This window comes from Equus quagga, chromosome 5 (genome assembly GCF_021613505.1).
Source record: "Equus quagga isolate Etosha38 chromosome 5, UCLA_HA_Equagga_1.0, whole genome shotgun sequence".
Taxonomy (NCBI): Eukaryota; Metazoa; Chordata; class Mammalia; order Perissodactyla; family Equidae; genus Equus; species Equus quagga.
This window is the reverse complement of record NC_060271.1, coordinates 47,578,976-47,600,430: the sequence shown is the minus strand read 5'-3', so window position 1 is coordinate 47,600,430 and position 21,455 is coordinate 47,578,976. Positions and strand designations below refer to the sequence as shown.

At 56.1% G+C, this 21,455-nt stretch overlaps 2 protein-coding genes across 4 annotated transcripts; one reads left to right on the top strand and one right to left on the bottom strand.

Annotated features, from left to right (window-relative positions):
• The first annotated feature begins 154 nt into the window (after positions 1-154).
• On the top strand, positions 155-11,853 carry RER1 (retention in endoplasmic reticulum sorting receptor 1). 2 transcript variants are annotated; one of them, XM_046661527.1, is made up of 7 exons: positions 155-310; positions 3,666-3,753; positions 5,030-5,134; positions 7,537-7,636; positions 8,912-8,990; positions 10,346-10,481; positions 11,170-11,853. In XM_046661527.1, the coding sequence occupies exons 2-7, from the start codon at positions 3,673-3,675 to the stop codon at positions 11,257-11,259; spliced, it is 591 nt and encodes a 196-aa protein (XP_046517483.1). In that variant the 5' UTR covers positions 155-310; positions 3,666-3,672; the 3' UTR covers positions 11,260-11,853. The 2 variants fall into 2 exon arrangements, with proteins under 2 accessions (XP_046517483.1, XP_046517484.1); XM_046661528.1 differs by lacking the exon at positions 155-310 and adding an exon at positions 367-526.
• A 219-nt stretch (positions 11,854-12,072) lies between these two features.
• Positions 12,073-19,565, bottom strand: PEX10 (peroxisomal biogenesis factor 10). Of its 2 annotated transcripts, XM_046661525.1 has the most exons (6): positions 19,421-19,565; positions 18,558-18,638; positions 17,623-18,029; positions 16,009-16,184; positions 15,690-15,825; positions 12,073-14,215 (listed from the first exon to the last, which is right to left on the bottom strand). In XM_046661525.1, exons 1-6 carry the CDS (start codon positions 19,539-19,541, stop codon positions 14,147-14,149), a joined length of 990 nt encoding a protein of 329 aa, XP_046517481.1. In that variant the 5' UTR covers positions 19,542-19,565; the 3' UTR covers positions 12,073-14,146. The 2 variants fall into 2 exon arrangements, with proteins under 2 accessions (XP_046517481.1, XP_046517482.1); XM_046661526.1 differs by lacking the exon at positions 15,690-15,825.
• Between the last annotated feature and the right edge of the window lie 1,890 nt (positions 19,566-21,455).

The window sequence follows — 21,455 nt, the reverse complement described above, 5'->3', positions numbered from 1 at the left end:
TCCGGGCCCGGAGCCAGAGGACGCGCCTGCGCCTGCGCGGCATGGCGTATTTCCGCCGCTTACGTCCCTTCCGACGAGAGGACAGCCCCGCCAACAGCTGGGCGCCCGCGCCGGAAGCGGAAATGGTTGGAGGCTCTCGGCCCCGCCCCGGCGGCCATCTTGGAGGCCCCGGAGGCGGTGCCGCGCAAGACGGAGCGGAAGTGCTCGCTGCCCGTTCCCGGACCAAGAAAAGCGCCGGCGCGGCCGCCTGCCCGCGTCCTCCTTCCCGCGGCCCTCGGGAGCCCGCGCTCGGCCGCAGCGGAGCCGCGAGGTGCGGCGGGCGGGGGTGCGGCCGGGGCGGCGGGCGGGCGGCGCACTGGGATAGGCGGGGCCGGGCGGGTCCCCGGGGTCGCGGCGTTGACCGGCCTGCCCCGCCCGCCCGCCTGTCCTGGGGGCTCGGTGCCCGCCCCGGTGCTGTGTCCCCGCCCGTGGCGGGGCGGTCCGCCGGGTCGCGTGGGAGCGCCGTGCTGAGGGGTCGAGCTGCTCGGTAATGGTGCGGACCGAGGTGGGACCGCGCGAGTCCCCGGGCCGCGACCGCGGGCCACGCCGGTTCGGCCGCCCGAGCCGCCCTCCCTGCACCTGCTCTGGGCTCCGGGCAGCTGTGGCCGGGTAGCCCCCAAGTTTCCCCGAGGCGCGTTGTCCTCGGCTGGCTTGGTCTTTCCCTTGGTAGGCCCCCCGTGAATAAGGGGTCCCCAGGCCCCCTGAGTGCAGAGGTGACCGCGGTCGGGGCAGTGTGCCCAGCCAGGTGGGGACATCTGAGACGGCCCGGCCGGAGGAGGGAGGGGCCCGGCCGGGATGCGGCCTCCCGGGGAGTGGATGAGGTCTGGAGGCGCGTCGGCCAGGGGACAGCACCGGGGGCTGGAAGCTTGTGGACGTGCCCTGCGGGGACCCCGCGGGATGAGGTCAGGGGCGCTGAACGGAAGGCCGTGGGACCAGGCGTCGATGAGCCGCGGGGGCAGAAGGACGGAAGCCTCTTACTATTTGGGGAGTGGTGGCCACCTCCAGCAACGGGTGCGAGGAACGGCTCAGAACTAGGCACGTGGGGAGTCTTGCTGCGGTTTCAGGCATGATACTCACGGGCTCTGCTTAGAATGTTTTTTTCTTCCTTTCCTTTGTTTTCTTTGTGACTGAGCATAAAGCACTTAAGTCCAACAGCTCATTTACTCCGGCCTGCTACCTAACAGGCCCGTTAGGCGGTAGGGCCCCGCAGGAGACCAGAAAGTTTACCTCTTGAAGGAGCTTGCATTCTAGTAGGAGGAAATAGAGAAGTAAACCAGAAAGAAATCAGAAAATGAATGTTACACAAAATAAACAAGGTGACGCGACCGAGAGACTGAGTGGTCAGTTTGACAGTCATGCAGGGCCTCTCTGAAGAGGTGGTCTTACGCTGAGCAGAGAGAGGACTGCAGACAGAGCAGCTGGTGTGAGGGCCGCCCTAATCTAAGAACAGGTCTGACATGTTTGAGGGCGGCTTTGAGGGCCAGGCTGGGTGCCGGGTGCTGTGTGCTGGCGTGGCTGGCTGTTAATGCCAGGCGGGAGGCCATTCGGGGGCACTCAGGTGCTGTTGCCCACCTTTCACACCTTGAGCTGAGGTGTGCTGGGATGGTTGCCCAGGTCATACCACTAGAAAGTGACAACTGGACTCTGAAAGCAAGCTCTGACTCCAAAGTTCACGTTCTTAACGTTATTATGGACGGTGCGTTTAATAAAGACGTCAAGCTGTGTTTTAATACGTGGGCTGTTTGTCGGATATTCGACAGTGTGTTTTTGGAAGATTTTCCACATGTTCAGGGGAGAGAATGAGCAGTTGTAAGCAGTCTTTTTCTTACAGCACATCCTTGGAAGGGATAGCCAGGTATTTTCTCCTTAATGTGACTCTTATCGTCTCAGTTCAAGTAGAAGCGTTTTAATGGTAAACAGGTCATAAAAATAAAGCAAGGGAAAATTTGTAAGGAACCGTAGGATAAGGAATGTGACTGATGTAGCTTTCTGCTGGTCCGGCTGTGGCCTAAATAGGGTGGCCGGCCATCCCAGGTAATGAGTTCTAATTCAGCCCCTTGGAAACGTGGAATTCTCCCTGGTGAGTGTAAGCATGCGTGTCCTGAGAAGACAGGGAGGGTGTGGGGCCGTGATCCCTGTGTTCAGTTTAGCTGGTGTCTCGTTTACGCGTCTCCCATGAGAGCAAAGGGCAGTTCTGGGTCCCTCCTCCACGCTTCCTGGGCTCTGCCCCGTCCACGCGACAGCTCCAGGAAGTGCTGTCACGGAGTCACTGTTACACTTTTTACGCAAACTTGATGTGGCATAGCGCGACTGCTCGGGGTTATTTTCATATCTAAGTTGTAACTGGAAAGTTTTTCACTTGAGATTCAGATCAGGGCCTGAGCCTGATGACTCCGCTTTAAAGAGAGGGTGTTCTGGGTGCTCTAGTGAGGGCGTGGGTGAGGGGTGCGCCCCGGCAGGTATGGGTCCAGGTTGTAGCCCCACCGTGAACAGACGGATGCCCGGGCAGCTTGAGCTGTCGTGAGCCTCGCTTTTCTGTCTGACTGGGAAGGGCTGTTTTCCAGATGAGGAAACTGAGGCTGCGTGGCCAAGCAGCTCAGGGGCCTTGGACACAGACTCGGAGCCGGAGTCCGCTTCTGTTCCACAGCCCTGCTGTGGTACTGGATGGGGAAGTGCTGTCCACAGGTTCGGGGGCAGCAGTCAGCTCTACCCCTGGCATCTTCTCCAGCTGAGGGACAGCAAACGCCTCAGTACTCCGGATCCTTCTTGTCCTGAGGTTCGGGTGGCAGCGTGCGCTGTTGGAGGAGCTGAGGTCAGGCTGGGCTCCGGCTGCTCAGGAGCACAGCTGCTCCTGACCGTGGGCAAGCGGCTTAAACTCCTTGAGACTCGATCCTCTTTTGTAAAGTCAGGGGATGCTGCTGCTTCACTTGGTTATCTGGTTCTCACAGGCTGATTCCTCACGGGATCCCAGCACATGTTGAAACAGTCAGGAGCAGATAGGATTACCCACTTACAGATAAGGAACTGGGACACCCAGTGGGCCGGCTGAGGATCGTAGCTGACGTTTTCTTGTTTGTGGAGTGGAAGACCTGTGCCTGAGAGGACCAGGAGGTGCACAGCTGGCCGCTGGCACTGTGGAGAGCAGCCTGGACAGAGACCAGGGCAGGGCCTGGAGACGAGGGGGTGCTGAGGGGAGCCTGAGGAATGGCCAGGAGGAGGTGCTGGAGAGAGGCGAGTCTGGGGCACTGGGGAGGTGTGGGTGCAGCGGCCCATGCTGTGGACCAGCCCTGGGAGGTGGATGTGAAACCATGTCCACAGGACTCAATGGTCAGCACAGGCGGCTCCTGGAGACCAGTGGGGGGAGTGTGGTCCAGGTGACATTAGCAGAAGTGAAAGCCCACCCAGTACTGCTTTGCATGTCACATGTCATCTGCTCTCCACTAAAGCGTGTCACTAGTTTGTTTTTCTTGGACAACATGGTAAAGACGCACAGGAGAAAGAAATGGTGTGGATGAAACAGTGAATACTGAAAAAACCTGCTTGATAGCATTGGCAGAAATAGAGCAAAATGATCAAATCCTTGAATGCTTTTTATTTAATTTAAAAGTATTTTGTGTGTTTCTCAGTTACAGAATGTCTGAAGGGGACAGTATTGGAGATTCCGTCCATGGGAAACCTTCTGTGGTGTACAGATTTTTCACAAGACTTGGACAGGTTGGTTTTTTATAGATGAACTGTGTAAATATTTGAACAAGAAACTGTTGAGCCGGCCATTTTCCTGTGGGCTGTAGGTGTGCCGTGTTCCCGATAGGGAGTGGATGACACCTTGCCCCAGCCTCACATTTCCACCCTCGGAGACCCTTCTGTAAAGGACCAGATAGTGAGTGGTTTAGGCCTTGGGGGCTGGATCTGGTCTCTGCCAGATGTTTGTTTTCTGTTTTTTTTCCCAACCACCTTTAAAAATGTGAGAACCATTCTTAGTTCCTGGGCAGTACAGATATGGCGCCAGCCCCTGTGCTGCTCTTGCCCTTCCCTCTCCCGGCTGCCCACGTCCACGTCCACGTCCACATCCACTCGGCCTGGCAGGCCTGTACATCCCCCTTTGCCCAGATCTGCACACCATCGATGGACCGTATCTGTGGGCTCTGAGGAGGCCTGCAGTGGCCACTGTGCTTGAGACAATATTCACACGGTGTGTGTCTGAATTTCAGTCTTAGAGGAAGAAGTCCAATTCAGTGAAAAGTTGTATATACTGATATTTTGGCTCACAATCAAGAATGTATCAATTTTTAAAATTAAAAAATAGCATTTGGAAAACTTGATAATTCTTAAAGCTGGGTATTCGGTATGTGTGGGCTCCATATTTGATGAATGGGTGAATTTTTCATGATTAAAATTTAAAAACTAAAACAATTTCAAAATTAAAATTAGACAGCATGTATGTGTACATGATTACACACACACACACACACACACACGCATACGTGTAAAACTGAGGACTCCTACAGCACACTCCGCAGCTGCCTTGGTGCCCACCACGCGAAACCTCCACGCTGCTGGAGGTCAGGCTGTGGCCGGCCGGCCTGAGGGCAGAGCTGGGGGCCGGCGAGGGGCTGCTGGGCAGGGCTGGGACCTGCTCCACTGGGGAGGGCTTTGGGATGGGACTTGTGGGCTGAGTCCCATGTGTAGGACGGCGACTCTAAGGTGTGCACAGTCCTCCTTCTCAGTCTAGTCGCTCTTGGGTTGAAGTCAGGTCTCCCAGCAGTGACCCCCTTGGGCTGGTGCTGCAGGGCCCTGTGCCATGAGAGTGTTCTGCGATGGTTTGCTTAACGGATGGGCCTGCCTCCGGAATTACTGCACATCACTCTTGGGTTAATTGCAGTCACTGCTTTGGGCCAGCAACTTAGGATCCGAAGCAGGTGGTCACAGTAAGTGTCCTGTGCGCTGGAGTGGCAGGGTCTGCATGACGCGTGTGCACTCTGTCTTGCAGATCTATCAGTCCTGGCTCGACAGGTCTACGCCTTACACGGCTGTGCGCTGGGCGGCGACGCTGGGCCTGAGCTTCGTCTACATGGTCCGAGTCTACCTGCTGCAGGTGGGTGCTGGCCGGAGGCGAGGCGTGCTGTTACTTGGGATGCTGGTTTTTTTCCTATCTCTGGATTAGGAGGGTTCATGGAGAAAGAAATGCTCTCTAATGATTGCTTTTCAGTTAAGCACCAAATGTAAGAAAAATTTCAAAGACTGTCTTTTAAAATGAGATTGTTTACAGTTCATCCGAAGTCCATCAAATTCTCTAGCTAGAGTTCCCAGGACAGTCTTGATGTCAGCCCGTGTCTGGTGAAGTCAGCAGTGGACCCTCTGGCACCCCAACCCTGCCTCAGGACTCCCCAAAATTACCTCTGGACCAGCCACCTCGTTCCCTGGGTGCCAGGAGCGATGTTGGCGTCCTGAGGGGGCAGCAGGTGGTTGAGGTGAGTGCGAGACCTAGGGACCGGAGGTGGTTTTGAAGGGCTTTTCTCAAGGTCAGGTGACGTCCTCTCAGGCTTAACCTTTGATGTTGTTTATTCTTTAGTGACCACCTGGCTCCTAAATGCGAATTCTCTGTAGACTTGGGAGGAGGTCATTTAATCTTTCCTTATGTTTAGAGGAAGGTAAGGTAGAGGGCTTGCCCAGTGTGGTTTCTTCGGAGTCAGGAGAGAGGTTTCCTCATCTAAGGCAGGCGCCTTCCTTCCAGATAGTTCCCCAGACTAAGTAGGACATGGGTCCATAGATGGACACGTTTATTTACTGGACACTGTGATGTGTCCTGTGCTGTGAGAAGTTCTCACTTAAACTAAATGTACACACGTGTTCCTGGATGTTATTTTTTATGCCGAGTCCCTGCAGATGACCCTAATGTGGGTTCAGTGTGAAGGCAGCAGGTCACTCTGTCTGTTGTAGCCAGTTGATCTGTGCAGGACGCTTGCAGTTAATGTGGAATTTACTGCAATTCGTTTTTCTAATTGGACATGGTCCATTCTCTAATGGAAAGAATGACCTAGAAACCTTGATTCAGGGACTTTAGGGAGGGGTGGGGGTGCATTTTGCACCAGTTAGTTTACTGTGTTCTAAACCAAATTTATACCTAATTTGGCATCTCTTCGGCTTGGCCCTGTGACAGGAAGCTGTGTAAACATTAAACTATTTAACGTGTCATATCTAGTTTTGAGTTGTCTGACTTGAAAATTTTTAAGGCAGAAAGATTTCATCTTGTTCGTATGAAAATTTTAGGCTTTTAAAATTGAGAACACAATGCAGTCTGGTTTTTTTTATTTTTTAAGATTTAAAAAAATTTTTTCCTTTTTCTCCCCAAAGCCCCCTGGTACATAGTTGTATATTTTTAGTTGTGGGTCCTTCTAGTTGTGTCAGGTGGGACGCCGCCTCAGCATGGCCTGATGAGCGGTGCCATGTCTGCGCCCAGTATCTGAACCAGTGAAACCCTGGGCTGCCGAAGTGGAGCACGCGAACTTAACCACTCGGCCACGGTGCTGGCCCCTGCAGTCTGGTTCTAATTGGATAAACTTGCTGCTTTTAAGTGAATTTAGTTGTAAGAAAGTGTGTTGCACTTTCAACAAGTGTGTTCTACAAGCTGTGGGTATTCCCGCTTCTTTGCATCTCCTGAGGAAGGTCTGGCTCCAAACGTGTTTTTACCTTCTTCTTGATTGCCTCGTTTTCTGGCTCTGGATCTCTCCTGGGCATTGATCGTTGACCCTCCTGACAAAGTGTGTGGTGATGGGAGTTGCCCACTAGAGGGATTACCGCCAGCACGTCTCAAGCGATGGTTCAGATCCTGTATTCCGGGTCAGGTGGCTGTTGGCTTAAGGCAGGGCTTCTGGATCAGGTGTGCACACCAGCATCCCTCAGTGCCTGGGCCACACCCACTCGGTGTGTAAGGAGCCTCGTGGTGCAGCATGGGTCTGTGGCTTTGAGAAAACCCTTCTTTTCTGTTGCATTCCTGGTGGGGAGCTGGTGGCCTCAGGTATTTTGTGCATCTAACTGGACCCTTGGTGAAGTTTGCTGTTTGGGCCCTGGCTTGTTCACTATCAGGACCCACAAAGTAATTTGAGATAAACTGTCGTCATGCACATCACTGTCCTCTGTCACTTGTTATAACTTTCATACTGTAAGTAAATTGTGTGATTTTTTTTTTTAAAGATTTTGTTTTTCCTTTTTCTCCCAAAGCCCCCTGGTACATAGTTGTGTATTTTTAGTTGTGGGTCTTTCCAGTTGTAGCATGTGGGATGCTGCCTCAGTGTGGCTTGACGAGCAGTGCCATGTCCGCGCCCAGGATCTGAACCAGTGAAACCCTGGGCCGCCGCAGCAGAGGGTGCAAACTTAACCGCTCAGCCATGGGCGGCCCCAATTGTGTGCGATTTTCAGTTCATTTCAAAGTAGGAATTGGCTTGAGTGGCAGAGGGCTGCAGCGCGCCACTGACCCTGTGTCTCCTCCTCTTCCAGGGCTGGTACATCGTGACCTACGCCTTGGGGATCTACCACCTAAACCTTTTCATAGCTTTCCTTTCTCCGAAAGTGGATCCTTCCTTGATGGAAGATTCAGGTAGAGTAGAGATTGTCCACTGTACTCTGTTTGGGGAGAATTGTTATTTTGTATACTTCACAGGATTGCTCCATTTTCTCTAGAAACATTTGAAATCCAAACTTCTGAGATTCTTCTCTTGGGGTTTAAAATGCACTTAGAGCTTTGGTGATGAGGATAAATCTGTTTGTAGAATGACTCATTAAATCCTCTAAACAAGCATGGGAGGTCAGCAGTCCTTCTGTTGCCCCATTCTGCAGATAAGGAAACTGAGGCACACAGGGTTCTGTAACCTGCCCAGGGTCACACGGCAGGGTGTCTAGGAGCAGGGATGTGCACTTGGACTGTCTGACTCTGCCCTCAGACTCGCTCCTTCCTAAGCAGCCTGTCTTTGGTCATCTCTGAACGCACTGGTTAGGTCCCTTCTCATGGGAAGCTGGCTTGGCTGACCCTGACGCCCAGCCGGGCCGCTGAGGGTGCACTCTCTGTTTCCCAGGATGACGGTTTGAAATGTTCTTGGCCCTCGCTGCTCCTGGCCATACTGGGCCAGGTGGGGAGGCCATGTTTACTGGCCAACTGGGATAGGGGGCCAGGGCACAGCGGTAAGTCACTGTTCCAGCACATCTGTCACACTGTTGGAAAACCCGATGTGGCTCCCTGCCAGAGGAGAGACACACTTTCTGAGTGCTGGACGCTTTCTCAAGACTGATTTCAAATTGTGACCAGAAGCCTATGATTTTTCTGTATAGAATATTTAATAAAAATATTAAAGGAGACACAACCCTTTCATTTAATGTTGCCATTTGGGGGGATTAGAAAATAACTGAGACCCTTTCTGTGGGACTCGTTCCTCCGTCCATGCCTGGGGCGGGAACCTGCCTGTGGGGGAGCGGAGGGAGGGGAGCGTCTGTTCCCACAAGTCCAGTCTCTCAAGAGCACCTACAGTCCTGCACACATCCCGTTTTGTAAACATTCCTCTTCCTTTTCTTTATGTGCCTTTATGTTGGCCAGTTGACATGTTCCTATAAATTGGTGTGTAGTTCAGTTTTTATGCAATCATTCAAAATATATAGAACTTCTTTTTAAAAAGAAATTCTAATATGAATCTTCTAAAGTGATGAATTGATTTCTAAATCGGCCAGAGATCCCCATTTTATTTTTGGTTAAATGATATAAATCTGTATTTCATATCATAGGCATGCTAGTTCAAAAGCTTTAGGGAAAAACTTAACAAATGTGATGGAAATAAAAAGGTGAGTCCCGTGCTTTGTCTCAGATCACTGCTCTGCCTTTCAGATGACGGCCCCTCGTTACCAACCAAACAGAACGAGGAGTTTCGGCCCTTCATTCGCAGGCTCCCAGAGTTTAAATTTTGGTGAGTTAATTCCTAAAGGTAGTTGAGAAAGCTGCTTGTCCTCAGGTGTGGTTAACAGGACTGAGAACAGACGACCTTTGTTCTAGTTAGCTAGTAGCTTAGATACTTAAAGAAATGAGAGTTTTGTGGTCTTTGTTTTTAACATTCATTCACCCAAAACACGAGTGCTGTGCTCGCCGGGCATGGAGCTGGGTCACGGGCCCTCTGTAGGAGAGCCCACCGCCCGGTGGCTTCTCTTGGCTGCAGGTTAACACCAGCGCGCTCTGAAGCTAGCAAAAAAAGGGGCTGCTTCCAGGACAGAGGATCCTGGGTATGTCACAGACTTGGGCCTCAGGAGGGCAGGCTGCACCGCCAGGGTCTGCCTCCCTCCGTAGACTAGCTGGTCTCCGTGCGGCTCTGCTCTCAGGGCCCCTTCTGGTCTATGGCAGAGGTGGACCAGCTTCCCCCCGCTCAGTTCTTGAGGGAGACCTGAGAAGAGGCAGGAGTCTGCATGCACGCGGGGCTAGGTCTCCTCCAGGGCAGGCACAGCCTTCAGCACATCTGCTGTCATTGGAAGTGCCGCACGCTGGGACGGGGGCTGGCTTATCCCCCAGCACTCGTAGAGGTGGTGACGTTGCACCGAGGATGAGTGTGACAGGTGGACAAGTGACGCCACACTGTCGGAGAAACCGGCTCTGTGACCCCATCTGTCCTGCATTTCTTGGATCAAAACCCTGAAGGGAGCAAGCTGCCACACCTTTACTTGGCATCCCTGGAGCTGTGTGGGATGTGGCAGGTGCTCAGCCAACCTGTGGAGCGGGTGGGAAGTGCTGGGGAGGGGGAGCAGAAAGCAGGTGAGGAGGGGCCCTGCCAGCCCTCCAAGGAGGTTGGCCTTTGTTCTCTAGGAAAGGGAGAGCCCAGGAGGATTCTAAGGAGGGCCAGGAGCCTGATAGGCTGGCCCTGAGGCCAGACTGCCTGGGTGCCGCCTGGTTCTCCTCAGAACGCTGCACAGCCACGATGGGGACTGCCTGCTGGGTGCGTGGGACTCCAGCGTGAGGCTCAGGGACTGGGGTTTATTGCAGCCAGCGGCCTAGGCAGCATACATGAGCCTTGAGACGTACTGTGTATCTGAGTCGTCCCCGAGCCAGTGGCCTGAGTGGCATCAGCACCTCTTCACTGGCACTTTATACTTGTGTAATTTTAGAAGAAAGCTTTGAGCTTTTAAGGGACAAAGAGTGCTGTACTTGTGGTGACACGTAGCCGTCATACATAAAACACACAGTGCCACCACAGCCCCCCAGTAGAGATGTGCACTCTCCTCGTGGGCCCAAGTGCCAGGGGCCGGGTGCTGGCTGACCTTCTCTCCTTTCTCCAAGGCACGCAGCGACCAAGGGCATCCTTGTGGCCATGGTCTGTACCTTCTTTGAGGCTTTCAACGTCCCAGTGTTCTGGCCCATCCTGGTGATGTACTTCATCATGCTTTTCTGTATCACAATGAAGAGGCAAATAAAGGTAAGCACTGAGACGTGCTGCCCTGAGCTGCCCTCTTACTGTGGCGCTGAGAGGAGAGCCACGCTCAGGTCTGACGTGGGAGGGCAGTGCACAGTCTGCTCTGGGTGCACATGGAGCCTCATGAAGCTCCGTGCAGTCTGACGGGGATACGGTGCCCTGCTGCCCGCCAAGGTCCCCCAGCACAAATCTGTCCCGCAGTCCAGCTGTCGAGTGAGCAGGCCCTTGGCAGGCAGCTCTCTGGGTGCAGGGAGGGAAAGGCCCCCGGTTGTGCCCTCAGGTCTGCAGTCCTGTCTTCACTGGCACGTTGTCCTGAGTCAGAGCCAAGGATGTGCCAGACAACGACGGTGTTATGCCGACGTTGCCCTCACACAGGTCTGGGCAGACATGATAGTGCAGCTTCGCCCCTCCCTCCCCAGGGTATGTCATCAGCAGGGGCCGTGTGCCTCCCGTCCTGGGTCCCCAGCCCAGGAGCTGTAGCCCTTCCTGCACGTGAGGGGTTACGGAATTCAGTGGAGCTCTGCTGGCTCAGCTGGGCTGAGGGGGCTTGCTGTGTCTATGAGGAACTAGAAGCTTGTTGTTGGAGTCCTAGTTTCATTGCCTGATGCGTAGAAGATGGGGATTCCGATTTGGAGAAAAGGTGGCTCCTCGGAAGGCTGTTCTGCAATAACTCGAGTCTCTTTGTCCCCAGCACATGATCAAGTACCGGTACATCCCGTTCACGCACGGCAAGAGGACGTACAAGGGGAAGGAGGACGTGGGCAAGACCTTCTCGAGTTAGATGCTGGGCTGGACCCGCCATGCAGAGTCCAAGGACGGTTTTGAGCCATTGTAACAATGCCTTCTTCACATAAAGTAGTTGGTTACAAGGGAGTCGAATTTTCTTTTTAAAAAGGAGCTTCAATTATTTGTAACGGAAATATCAGGTTTTTGAAGAAACCGGCATTTAAACCAAATTGCATTGATTTATTTTTCAGTGACGTTGAAGTGTTGAAATGGATGGAATGCTAGTAAACTGCAGGCCGGGCAGATGGGCGGGCAGGGGCTCTGGGAGGGTGGGTGGGCACAGCGTTGTGTGACCACGGAGCGAGCCCGCAACGGGGTTGCACCCCAGCCACCGCCTCCCCAAGGACGCTCCTGGTCTCCCTGCCTGCCTGGAGGATGACGCTCACCTGCTGCTGCGTGCGTGGAGGAGCTCAGCACCTGAGGGTGACTCCTAGTGACTCTGGGTTCGAATGCCAGTTTCCCCATTTCATCTCACTAGAGATGTTTAAAGTTGGCCTCTATCATAATAACTCAAAACTCTGTTCTTAACTACCGTGATTGCTTTTGAGGGCCTGGAATTATAAATATATATTATATTTTGATTGTTTGAGATTATTTTGACACATTTCTTTGATACGTAGGGTTCTGTTTTGATTAATTGACATTTGTTCCCATGCAGCTGCCCATTTACAGAGACACTGGTAAGAGCAGACCAGTTCTGTGGGTTTTAACACGCGGTTTTTCACTTTCTACGGAGAAACACAACTCTGACCTGCATGTCAACTTTTTTGATGTGATAAAAAGAAATACTCGTAAACATTTTACTAAGTGACTTTTTAATTCCAACTTTATTAAAGACAGTGTCCCCTTTCTCGTGTAGTCTTTATCTAAAGCACTCAGCTCGCTGCACAAAGGCAAGCCCAGCCCGAGACGTGCTGGCTCTCTGGTGGTGAGCCGTTTTTACCAACGGCAAGAGAACAGACATCAAACATGACCATGGTTGTCACTGGGGCACAGATGCTGAAGTACGAACCAGTGTATTTCCTCCCAGGTCTTCAGGCAGTTCAGACTCGTCACTCTGAGCAGTTTTCCTTCGTCTTAAGGTTTTAGAATTGAACAGGCTTACTGTCTGGCTTTTCTCTTGCCGATTTCTGCATATTGGAAATTGAGCTCCTCTTGTTTTTGAGAGGCCATTCCTTTTGTATACCTGACCCTGTGTCTTCAACTTCTTATTTAGATGACCCAAATCTGTACTTTCAGACCATGTGGCAGCATTTGAGGTGTTCAAACTCTATAGACATTTAAAAAATTTTTCATACTGTTTTCATAGTAAATGCTCAGGCCTGAGATGTTCTGGGAAATAGCGTGTGCTTGGTCAGAGTGTAAGGAAAGTATTTTAGGAACCGAGGCCCTCTCTTGGGGCCCCTCCCTGTCAGGTCTGCTCTCAATCTGGCCCGTGGTCACAGCGGCCTGTCTCTGGCAGCTGACCTTTATTAACTGAGGAGTACAGAGCCATCCCTATTCCTGAACAGCTGTGTCCACTAAGTCAAACTCTGAGAAGTGGCCTGCGTAGGCCTTTGCCAGCAGCCTGTGCTATGACACTTGCAGCAGGGGAACGTGACACCCCAACCAGAGGGCCTGGCAAGGGTATTTTTATACCACCCTTAGGAAATCTGATTTTCAGTTCACCCTGAAGGCATTCTTTTATTTTTTTTTTGCTTGAGGAAGATTAGCCCTGAGCCAACATCTGTGCCAATCTTCCTCCACTTTATATGCTGGTCGCACCACAGCATGGCTGACGAGTAGTGTAGGTCTGTGCCATGCCTGGGAGCCAAACCCGTGAACCTGGGCTGCCAAAGCAGGGCACGCTGAACTTCACCCCCACGCCACGGGGCGGCCCCTGAAGGTCTTCTTAATGTATTAATGCTTCCGTGCAATTCGTTTCTTAAGGATGCCTATGGCAAAGTCCTGTCTCTGGCACAAATTAAATACAGTTTTAAAAACCTCAAAATAACAAAAAGGCGGCAGGAAGTAGGCTGGACATAGCAGTGACCTGGGGTAAGCAGCCGTGTCCCTGCCTCTGGGAGACTGCGGAGCCTGAGGGGTGGTGTTTGTGGCTTAGGTGTTAGCAGCACGTGTCACTCAAGCTGGCTCTGCCCCACCAGGAGCTCTGAGCTGGAGGCCCTTCCGCCTTTGTGCAAGGCCAAGATGCAGACTCCGTTTTTCTAAAATCGGAAGCAAACTTGACATGTGTTAAAAGGTGCGTGCCAAACATTTCAGGTGGAGATACGGGTCCTTGGTTTCTTTCTATTCCTGAGTGGATGTGCCTGTGCCACTCAGCCTGGCTCTGGTGACAAGGGCAAGGTTTGCGGGGTCACTGGGGCTGGCGGACTGACCACACCATCAAAAGCAAACTGCTCCGTGCTCTGCTCTAAGCACGCCTGTTCAGGCCACACCCTTACCATACGCCTGACGTGGAATCGTTTCTCATCATGGAAGTGAATAAAGTTTGTCCTGAATAAAGGTTGGTCTCACCTGTGTGGTTTGGGAAATGGAGGGAACATAAAACCATGTGCAGAGAGTGAAGTCCTGGAGAAGTGACTAAGTTGTGCCACAGCGGGGTGTGGGGCTCTCAGCTGAGCCTCTGCCCCAACTGGGTCTCGCCATCAGCGTCCCCAGGCTCGGGGGTCACTGAGCTGGGTGGAGCCCCGCCAACCCCGCCTGAAGGCCCTGGGCCTGCCGTTTTGCAGCCAGGCCTAGCCTCTGTCCTCCTGAGCCACTGGCATGATATCTTCATGACAAGAAATATAAATTAGAGAATTCTGTGGTTTCTGTACAAGTAAAGGTAGTCTTGAGAATAAGTCTTCCTCCTGACGATCAGGACGTCGGGCCGCTCTGTCAGGTCAGCGATAGTGCCGCAGGTAGACGAGCTTCTGGGGAGGGAACTTCTCCCTGCAGAGGGGACACTCCGCCTTGTGGGGGGGAGAGCAAGGTCACACAGGCCACAACCAGCACAGCCCCTGCCACAGCCCTTGGGGTCTCCTGTAAGGCCATCTCGGGCCCCCTCCCAACTGGCACCTCTGGTATCTCAGGATAGACATCCGTCTGGTTCAACGTAAGACAGAGTCAGCCTTACTGTTCAGAAGTTGCAACCCTGCAGGGAAGGCCTTAACCCTGGGTCATGGAGCGAAGCAGGGAACAGTGAACTGAGGAGACGGCCAGGCTGTCCCTACAGTGACTCAGGGCCATGAGGGCTCTCAGCCGCTACTGACAGCTGTGTTGAGAGGAGTGCGTGGGCTCCACAGACTCCCTTTGGGGGTTCTCAACAGAGAGCCACTGAACGACTGGCTACCCCGAGCATCCTGCGAGTTTCTGGGAGCAAATGCTTGTGTCCTCTGTCCGTTGCATCAGGCCCGGCAGCCCCATCCCTAAGGACCGGTTGGGCTGAAACCAGTCAGGTTCCCTCTGGCCCAAGGGAAGGTCGGCGCTCACCTGCCAGGCATCCCCATCTGGGCCAGCCGCTTAGGGCAGGCAGCGCCTGTGCTCCTGGGGGAATCCCACAAAACGGGGACCGGGGAACCAAAAGAGGAGGCTGCACTGACCCATAGTGACAGACCCTCGCAGTGGGGGCATTTCACAGGCACTGGTTCTAAATCAGCTCCAGCTGGGCTCGGAGGCTGCAGCCACCGTGTGCCCCATACACGGGCCCTGAGCAAAGACTCATGGCCAACACACAGAGGTGGACGTCCTGAGGTAAGAAACAGGCCAGAGCATTTGAAACACTGTGAGGAAACAAGATGAGCATCACATCCCTCCTTACCTGCCTCACCTGCATGCCCCACCCCCCATCCCGGAGAAGCTGGACTGGGGCTGAGCTCACTGCAGAGGCGTGTAGGTGCCCAGGAAGTGGCCCCCTCCCTGGAGTCAGCGCAGAGGCAAGAGGTGGCCTGGCGTCCCTTGCTCTGGTCACCAGGCTTGGTAGATCCCAACACCCTGAGGTCTCAAAAACCTGGGGCTGGCGGTTGTGCGTCCTGGGACCCCTGAGTGGGCAGTCATGGCAAGTGCCTGCCCAATTGGAAAGGAGGGTCTGGCCTGGCCTGGAGGACTGGGGCCTGATGTGTGCGGGCAGGCTAGGGCTTCCAAGGTGCTGGGGGCAGACTCGCCCACCACAGCCTTTTGGGAATGAAACCTCATGGGCGCCGGCTGCTGCTCCAGCTTGCTTCCAGCAAAGCGTCCACATGCATAATCAGCCACCTTGATTCCAAATGTGGCCCCATATCTGGCTTAGCTGGGAGCTTTTAAAAAGATGCCCACCCCTCCACCCCCAAACAAGAGGAGGTTTGAGAGGCAGGCTCCTCGGTTCTGCTGCTGCCACTGGGGCTGCACCCCTGCTTGGGGACCCTGCACACCCCTAGACCCGTAGCTGCTGGTCCCGGCGGTGCCCACCTTGGTGTCACACCACTGGGTGATGCACTCCCAGCAGAACAGGTGGCCACAGGGCGTGGCTGTCGAATGTCTGCGTTCTTCCAGGCACAGGGTACACAGGGAGTTTCTGGAAACTGCCCTCTCTTCCACGTGGCTCCTGGGTCAGGGGGCAGACAGAACCGAGCCTCAAAGTCTTTGTGACGCCTGCCTGAGCCCCAGCAGCAATGCTAAGCGCAGGGTCCTTGGCCCCCAGCCCCCACAGGCGGGGGCACACCTGAGCTGAGAGCCCCCTACAACCCACACATGCCTGTGCCCCCTGCACCCTTGGCCCACCACGTACCTGCGGTACGACAGGCTGCGGTGCAGCTTCCACTCCCTCCGGGCACGCTGCCTCTGCCGGAAGCCATACAGCTGCAGGACTGTGGACAACGCCAGGTGCAGAAGGGAGACGAGCCCCAGCAGCCTGTAGCTTGTGCGAGCCCTCAGGTCCTCTGCAAGCGGGCGGCGGACGTGGAGCTGTCAACAATCCCAATGGGACGGTTATGCGATCAGCTGGCATAAAACACTGGCCAGCTTGGGGACAAGGCCTCCCCTGGCACTGGGGGGCCCATCAAATGAGGCCAAACCCTGCCTTCTTGGCACAAGGTGGAGACAGAGAGTGACCAAAGGCCTCTTGGCTGGATGAGGGGGGCAGGAGAACCTTGCAGCATCTGAGCACTGAGCAGGCAGTCAGGGGACGCTGCTGGACAGCCCAAGGCCTCACTCCTAACAGGAGTCAAGTGCTGAGCCAGGAAGATGGCCTCGGAGTTCCAAGCCTGCAGGTCATTGTGGCTGCAGGTAAGGATTTGGGGGTGGTGTGGGGACATCCAGGGACCCACATCTCTGAGAAAAAAGGAACTGGCAAAGAAGCAGGGGAGGAGGACCCAGTGATGGCAGGAGAACCCTGGTCTGCAGAGGCTGCAAACAGCTTCTCTGTCATGGGAACACGAGCTCCCTACTCTTAGCAAGGCACCTGACCACCTGGCGACACTACGTCACCTGGTGACACCGTGTTCCAGCTCTGAAGCTGCTGATGGCTGCAACTTCTGGCCACATCCTTGAAGAGAAAGTCAGTTGCCATCCCCTTCCTGTCTCCCTTCCCTCGGCAGGGAATGGAGACAGCCAGACCAGCCAGAGCAGATTGGCCAGAGGCCCAGGTGCCAAAGAGAAAAGCCCTCTGTCTGGGTCGACCCTGTGTGGGTCCAGCCCCTTGTTACAGCAGCTCAGCAGACACCTACCATACTTAGTGGTGATGAGCTGTCAGCTCCCTTGAGCGTGTTAAGAACAGACGGACCTGAGAGGAGGTGGTGGTACAGGTGCCCAGAACAGCACTGCCCAGGAGGGTGGAGGAAGTGGGTGGGATGCTGAGAGTGACCCAGGAAAGAGCCTGGAGACCCTCTGGTGGGCAGGCGGCCTGAGGGGAGGCTTTCTGAGCAAATCTGGAAGCTAGAGCATCAGCTAAGAACCAGGATGGGAGAAGGCGTGAATGGTTGTCTAGTGGGGCAGGCAGGGATGCTGGCAGCAACAGGGCCCACGTGGTCACTGTGGGGTCACCATCAGCAAGACGTCCCTAAACCTGACCCTCCGTCAGGGCAGCCTGGAAGGTGCAGGTGTGGGGCCCAGGAGCCCAGGGTCACAGGCCCATGCTCAGCATAAGGAGCAGAGCACCGGGCCTGACAGCGAGGCAGCCCACATGTGCTGCCTGGAGGCAGACAGACTCACTCTACCCTCAAGGTTTGCAGAAACTAGACTTTCTTGGTTCTTTTAGCAAAATGTGACCCAACAAAACCCACGTCTTTTAGTTTAAGGATTTTGGCTCCAGTCTTGTGACTGTGACAGTCCATAGAGGCTGGAAGAGCCAACTACACACAGAAGAACCAAGATTAAGCAAGTGTGGTTGGCACCTGCTACTTACATAGGTGACTCCGGTGAGCCTCTTGGCCAGGTGGTAGAAGGCGCCGTGGATATAGAACCAGGCGACGTGGAGCCGCTGGAGGCAGCTGAGGCCCTGCCTGAGCACCAAGGTGGCCCGCAGGAGTGCCTTCTTCTGCTGCTCTGTCAGGGTGGCCACGTGCCGGTGCACCCAGCGCCTTGTCCCTGACCGGTGGCGCATGCCAGGTGCCAGGCTGCCCTGGGAGGACCAGGTGCCATCGCTGTCGGCCTGCAGCTCATGCTCCAGGTGGAGGAGCGCCTTGTCCAGCAGGTAGGGCAGGACGGTGTGCAGTGTGACCAGCACAGTGCGGCGCAGCCTTGAGGGCACACGGCTCTGGGATGGGTCCACCTGGATGATGCTGACGTACTCCTCCCCGAGGGTCTGGTAGCCTGGGACGAGGGAGCGGGGATGGGGGGTGGTGGGCATGTAAGAGACTGAGGCAGACCTGCCAGCAATTCCTTCTCTCCTTACCGCGTCTTGCTCTCTACTGAGTCCCGGCCTTTCCTCTAAAGGACAACTCTCCACCAGGGCGTTGCTGCCCATGTCCCGTGACAGGGGTCAGTGCCGGGGCCCCTCTGGGGGTCATGGGGTTCAGTTATGGAAAGACAGTCCCAGTGGCACTGTGGGCAAAGTCCAGGACAAAGAGCACCAGGGACAAAAACAGTGAGAGGAGAACGCAGACGTGACTGGTGAACTTCAGAGCTTCCAGAGGCCGGGGCTGGGGCTCAGGGCTTGGCTTCCCCTCTAGGGGAGGGTCTTGGGGGCCCCTCCTTCCCTAAGGCTGCATCTGGGCCAGCTCCAGGGACACTGGGGAGCACCACCAGGAGCTTCTCACACTGCTGGCAGCCCCCCTCCTGTCCTCTGGGCTTGGCTGTGTTGTGGGCCCCTCAGTCCCAAGGTCCTGCTGGGGGTGCTACCTGCAAGCGTGGTGAGGCCAAAGTAGGCTACATCCGACAGCAACTCAATCTCTTTCCTCCACTCCAGCCACTTCTTCGCACCTGAAAGGAAAAACAGCGCTATTACCGTGGGGTTGGGGGTGGGGGTGGCAAGGATTAGGAAGAATCCTCCCCTCTTCTTCCCGCTAAGGCCCCGCCCAGCCTCCCCGAGGCTGAGACTGTTCTCAGCTAGACTCTCCTCTCTCCCCTGGCCTCCCGTGCTTCCCACGCTGTTCCATCTGCACTTGCCCCGCCGGGGCCACTGAGAGTCTCCTGAGAGCCACCTCCGCGTCCAGGACCCGAAAGGGCCCCAAGGACAGACGGTGTAGTAAAGTGACTAAGAGCACAGCTGACACCACCGTCCAGCGTCAAACTCCAGCTCCCCACTTTGCTGGCTGTGACCTCAGGCGAGTCACCTGACCTGTCTGGAATCCCAATCTTCCATCTGTAAGAAGGGGAGTAACAACAGGTCCTACCTCCTAGGAACGTTTTCAGGATTAAGTGGGTTACTGTTTGTAAATCACGGAGAACGGTGCGCGGCAGAGTAATTGACAGCGTCTGTATACGTTCATAAACCATCTGTTGTGAGCGCCTCCTCCAACACCTGGGCCTCACCCCACCCCGACCCAGCGGCTTCTCCCTTCGGCTGAGCCCGCCCCGGGGGCTGCGGTCTCGTCCCCCCACCTCGCGGGGCGCAGGGCCACGGGCGACACCCTCCGCGCCGCGCGGTCACTCAGGGCCCGCAGCGCTCTCGGACGCTGGCGGACTTGGCTGCTCACCCGCGGGGAGCTGCGGCGCCCGCTCGGGCCCACCCCCGCCCCGTCCACCGGCCCGCCCGCCCTCACCCGCAAGGCTGTGCAGGGCGCCGCCCGCCGCGCTCCGCAGCCCGCCGCGGTAGTAGTCGTCCTTCTGCGCCGCGCGAACCACCGCCGGGGGACTGGCGGCCGCGACAACCACAGCGGCCATGGCGGCCACAGCCACGCGGGCGGCGCTTGATGACGGAGGCCGGTCGGAGTGCGGCGCAGTCCTTGAGCGTCACAGCGCGCGGGGCGGGGTCTGGGTGGGGTGGGGCGGGGCCTGAGCGGCGTCGGGGCGGGACTGACGGGGGCCCGCGCGGGGGGCGGGGCCTGCGGGGGCGGTGCCGGCGGGCGGGGGCGGGGGCGGGGCGGGGGCGGGGCGGGGCGGGGCTTGCGGGGCCACCTCCTCGCTGTCCGAGCTCTGCGGTCCGCGGTCCGGAGCGGGCTGCGCGAGCTCAGTCCCTTGGCAGCTGTGGTCTCACGTCCCCGGCCCACTCTGCGGACGGGGAGACTGAGGTCAGAGGTCCGGCTGCCCGCCAGCATCACGCAGTACCGGCGAGCCTAGACCCCAGCAGGTCCCCGGCCCGGGGGGTGGTCTGCCCGCTGCGCTCTTACGAGCTGCAGGGACCCTCCAGCTTTGCTTGACCGTTCCCTGGGCGCTGATGGGTATCGGCGTCAGAGTGCTGAGCGAGGCGAGACCCCGGCCCTGCAGCCACAGGGACCTTCCGCCTGCCTCAGTAATCCTGCTTGAAAGCCCATCCCGGGCTTGGGTGTTGACAGCCTGCCTGGGTGCTGGGGTGTGTGTGTGAACGTGTACCCGGCCTTTGGGCCCCGGAAGGGAAAGGACCTAGCATGTGGGAGGGCAGTGGGGAGCCGGGACGGGTGTGGAGGACGGGGAAGACAAGACGAATTTCTGGATCTGAAAGCTGATTTGGCTGCTTGGTGGTGAGTGGTCATGGGGACAAGCTGTCAGGTACACTGCCATCGGCCAGGAAGGCATGGGGCCAGACAGGCTCAGCTGTTGGCCTCACCTCTGCTCCCATCTCCAGGGCTCAGCTGTGGGAACATCCCCAGGCTGGCACAGCCCAGTGACACTGGGCCAGGCGGTGGCCAGGCTGTGGGGACTGGCTCGGAGCTCCTTGGGGGCCCCACCAGCTGCAGGCAGGCCCCTCTTAGAGGGAAGGGGCATGACCTGGTGGTCCCACACTCCCTCCTGCTATTGAAGCCCCCGTGCCCTTTGGAGCCATGCCCCTGCCCGGGTACCCTGTTTCCTGGACGCAGAGGCCACCCACAGCTTCCGTTGTCAGCCCAGGGTGGATGGACCCTTTGGCGAGGGCCTGTGCGTGGGCTGTGTGAGACGCTGAGGCCTTCACAAGTTTCTGTCCCACTCTCATCTAACCGTCTGAAACCAACGCACAGCTCCTTCCTGGCCCCAAAGATGCCCTGTTCTGTGGGTTTGCACAGACAGATGCAGTGTCCCCAGGCGCCAAGTCAGATTCAGGGAGGTTTTGTTCCCTTCCTCAGGGTCACTGGCTGGCTCCTTCCTTCAGCCCAAGGGTTGGGGCCTGCCTGGGCACATCCTTCACTTGCTGGGCCCTGCGGGGTGCTGTACCTGCTGGCCTGTTTCCTCACCTGCGCAGCCCACGCCTGGGCAGGGCAAGGCCAGACACAATGTAACCACCTGTCTGTTGTTCTCTGGCTGTGGGGCCTGGGGTCCACTCGGGTCCAGATTGCCTCAGCTTCCTCACCTGGGCGGTCGGGGGAGTTGTTTGGGATTGCTGCAGGCCCCAGGGCCCCTACTAAGAAGACTCAGTTTGGGGTCAGACGCCAGAGTGTCCAGCAGGTGGCGCCGCCGGCCCATCTGTTCTACCAGGTTAGTGGTAGAATTTCAGGGGATTAGGGAGTGAGTTTCACCCCAAATTGCAAACCTGGATCAGAACCAAAGATGAGCAGACTGACCGCCTCCGGTGTAGAGAGAGGGACAGGCCGAGAGGAGGGGTGTGGCTGACCGTGGGTTTCAGAGGGAAGTCCTTGCCTGTCAATCATCTCTGCCTGTCCCCCGGCTGTCAAGCAGCCGGCAACG